The following is a 3,504-nucleotide window of genomic DNA, read 5'->3' as shown; positions in this document are numbered from 1 at the left end:
GACTAACACGAGCTGACATACGATCCTTATGTTTTCAAATTGCCTCAATAAATAACATACCGAACAAATTTTCTGTAATGAAAGAATGTGCAGGAAGATATTGGTTAAACGGGTTTATTAGACGCCATCGAAACATAATAAGTTTAAGAAAGCCTACTGGGTCCAGTATGGATCATGTTCGTGAATTCTCTACAGAAAATGTTGATCTATTCTTCTCGTATCTGGAACGTAAACCGGAATATCAATGGTGCCATCACAGCAACCACAAGTAATTGCATGAAAAGGCAAAATACAGATTGGTATGATTACATCAGCCGAGCGCGGGTCACTGGTTACCATCATTACTTGCATGAGTGCTGGAGGAGCGTTTGTGCCACCGTTTTTTATATTCCCTCGTAAAAATTACAATCCGCTTCTTATGAAGGATGCCCCGCCTGGCTCAAAGTCGGCATGTCATTTATCTGGATGGGTCCAAATTCCAATTTTTACAGAATGGTTCAAACACTTTTTAAAGGAATCAAAGTCATCTTCAACCTACCCAATTTTACTAATTCTAGATGGTCATTACAGCCACACTCGCAATCTCGAAGTGCTGGACCTAGCTCGAACACATCATGTTACCATTATTTCACTGCCTCCTCATTCGTCACTTGAACTTCAATCATTAGACAAAACATTTAGATGTCCTTTAAAAAAATATTACAATGAAGAAATACGAAGATGTATGAGAGAGGAGGGAAGAAAACTGACACCTTATGATATTACTGGCCTATTTAATAAAAACTACTTAAAAGTTTAGACTGGAAAAATTGCTGTAAATGGTTTTAGGGTGACAGGTATTTATCACGCAGAGAAGGAATATGATCACCTCAACCATGTTTCAAGTGCAAAATGTTATTTTTGGATGGTGACCATGTAACATGTTTATGGCAAAAATGTTCTTTTCTCGCCAAAAATAATATGCTTGCCGAAATCAGTCACATAACCTCCGAGAAAATAACATGGTTGCGACAAACATGTTACATGGTCACCATTCAAAAATAACATTTTGCTCTTGAAACATGGTTGAGGTGATCATATTCCTTCTCTGGGTGATCCTTTCAATAAAAACATTTTCACCGATGACGATTTCATAGCAGAACAGTTTCCAGGTATATATTTACTTTCAATGACTCAATATGAGTTGAAACTATAAACTGGTAATGTGGTATACTATACCACAATACAATCATATGGTGTACCACATTACCTTCACATTTTGTGAATTCGTGTGTAATGAGTTTTTCAACAAATTCGCAAATAAAGGGTGATTTGTTAAGAGCTTGATAACTTTTTTTTTAAAAAAAACGCATAAAATTTGCAAAATCTCATCGGTTCTTTATTTGAAACGTTAGATTGGTCCATGACATTTACGTTTTGAAGATAATTTCATTTAAATGTTGACCGCGGCTGCGTCTTAGGTGGTCCATTCGGAAAGTCCAATTTTGGGCAACTTTTTCGAGCATTTCGGCCGGAATAGCCCGAATTTCTTTGGAAATGTTGTCTTCCAAGGCTGGAATAGTTGCTGGCTTATTTCTGTAGACTTTAGACTTGACGTAGCCCCACAAAAAATAGTCTAAAGGCGTCAAATCGCATGATCTTGGTGGCCAACTTACCGGTCCATTTCTTGAGATGAATTGTTCTCCGAAGTTTTCCCTCAAAATGGCCATAGAATCGCGAGCTGTGTGGCATGTAGCGCCATCTTGTTGAAACCACATGTCAACCAAGTTCAGTTCTTCCATTTTTGGCAACAAAAAGTTTGTTAGCATCGAACGATAGCGATCGCCATTCACCGTAACGTTGCGTCCAACAGCATCTTTGAAAAAATACGGTCCAATGATTCCACCAGCGTACAAACCACACCAAACAGTGTATTTTTCGGGATGCATGGGCAGTTCTTGAACGGCTTCTGGTTGCTCTTCACTCCAAATGCGGCAATTTTGCTTATTTACGTAGCCATTCAACCAGAAATGAGCCTCATCGCTGAACAAAATTTGTCGATAAAAAAGCGGATTTTCTGCCACTGATTTTGGTAATAAAATTCAATGATTTGCAAGCGTTGCTCGTTAGTAAGTCTATTCATGATGAAATGTCAAAGCATACTGAGCATCTTTCTCTTTGACACCATGTCTGAAATCCCACGTGATCTGTCAAATACTAATGCATGAAAATCCTAACCTCAAAAGAATCACCCTTTATATCTGAAATTATGGCTTTCTTATTTTTCGCTCATAGTAGCTTGGATGGCTAACACTAGTAACATGAATGTCGTAAAATCTTAGCCTCGCCGGACAAAAACTAAAAATGTTGCTATCGAAAAACAAATGGGTATACCACATTTGCTGCACTTACCCTATATGATATTTAACAACCATGCCAAAAGTGGTCCATATCAGTCCATAATCATTTATATCCCCCATATAAGCCGATCCCGAGATTTGGTTTTGGAGCCTCTTGGAGGAGCAAATTTCATCCGAGTGAGTTGAAATTTGTGGATGACAGTCTTTCGTAGAAGTTTCTACGCCATCCATGGTGGAGGGTACATAAGATTCGGCCTGGCCGAACTTACGGCCGTATATACTTGTTTATATTGTAGTTCTTTCAAAAGAAATAAACCAATTTGGCAAATGTCATTCTCCTCCCATGATTTAATTGTCGTGACTTTACCCATCGCCTTTCTATCATTGCACTTGAAAATATTACTACTCCTTATAAATCGTCTGTATATTTTTTTCTCTTACCCCCCAACAAAAAATAGTCAGTAAAATAAATAAATGTTGTCATGCTTAAATTTAGCCAAACAATAAAGAAGAAAATGATAATGAAACTAATAATAAAGTTATATGCTGTCTGATGACCTACTTTTAAAATCCGTGAATAATGTAAACAATGTTGTTATGTTTATTGTCGGCTTGTTTATGACTATTTTTTTGTTCTGAAAATGTACACCCCTAAAAAAATTTGCAACACAATTTTCATTATTTGCAATATTTTTGCCCAAAAATACATATATTTTTAAGTAGTCAATTCTTAAAGTTACTGAACTTTAACCCTCAACTAATGTTGCACCCATTTTTATGTTGTATACATTTCATTGAAGAAACAACCCTTGAATGATTTTAAAATTTTAATGTGAGTTTATAAACGTTAGATTTTGCTTATTTGGTTAATATAGGAATATTGGGAATTTTTCCGAGTTTTTTTTTTTTTTAATGTAAATGCTTTTCAACAAAATCAAGAAAAAAGAAAGCACTATACTTTTTTATATTTATTGTTCAAAATCAAAAACTGTCGATAGCAAAATCAATTTTAAAATCACCTAGCAAAAAAAGCGTAGCCAAAAAAGCAATAAAAATTTTCAAAAAGAATCCTTTCCTCGCAAAAGAATATCATTTCCCATTTGCTTTTCGCTCTAAGAAAGTTTGTTTGGAAGAAATCTGTCTTACTTCCACAAGGTTTTTAGTA

General features: G+C 35.7%; 1 protein-coding gene across 1 annotated transcript; it reads left to right on the top strand.

Moving 5' to 3' along the window:
• Nucleotides 1–301: 301 nt before the first annotated feature.
• Nucleotides 302–799, top strand: LOC142224585 (uncharacterized). Its single transcript, XM_075294367.1, has one exon. It carries the CDS (start codon nucleotides 302–304, stop codon nucleotides 797–799), a length of 498 nt encoding a protein of 165 aa, XP_075150482.1.
• Nucleotides 800–3,504: the final 2,705 nt, after the last annotated feature.

Source organism: Haematobia irritans, chromosome 2 (genome assembly GCF_050003625.1).
Source record: "Haematobia irritans isolate KBUSLIRL chromosome 2, ASM5000362v1, whole genome shotgun sequence".
Taxonomy (NCBI): domain Eukaryota; kingdom Metazoa; phylum Arthropoda; class Insecta; order Diptera; family Muscidae; genus Haematobia; species Haematobia irritans.
The sequence above is the reverse complement of the archived record's forward strand: the minus strand, read 5'-3'. Positions and strand labels throughout refer to the sequence as shown.

Coding starts and splice junctions, on each gene's coding strand:
- LOC142224585 (XM_075294367.1), top strand. CDS start 302: ATGATTACATCAGCCGAGCGCGGGTCACTGGTTACCATCATTACTTGC.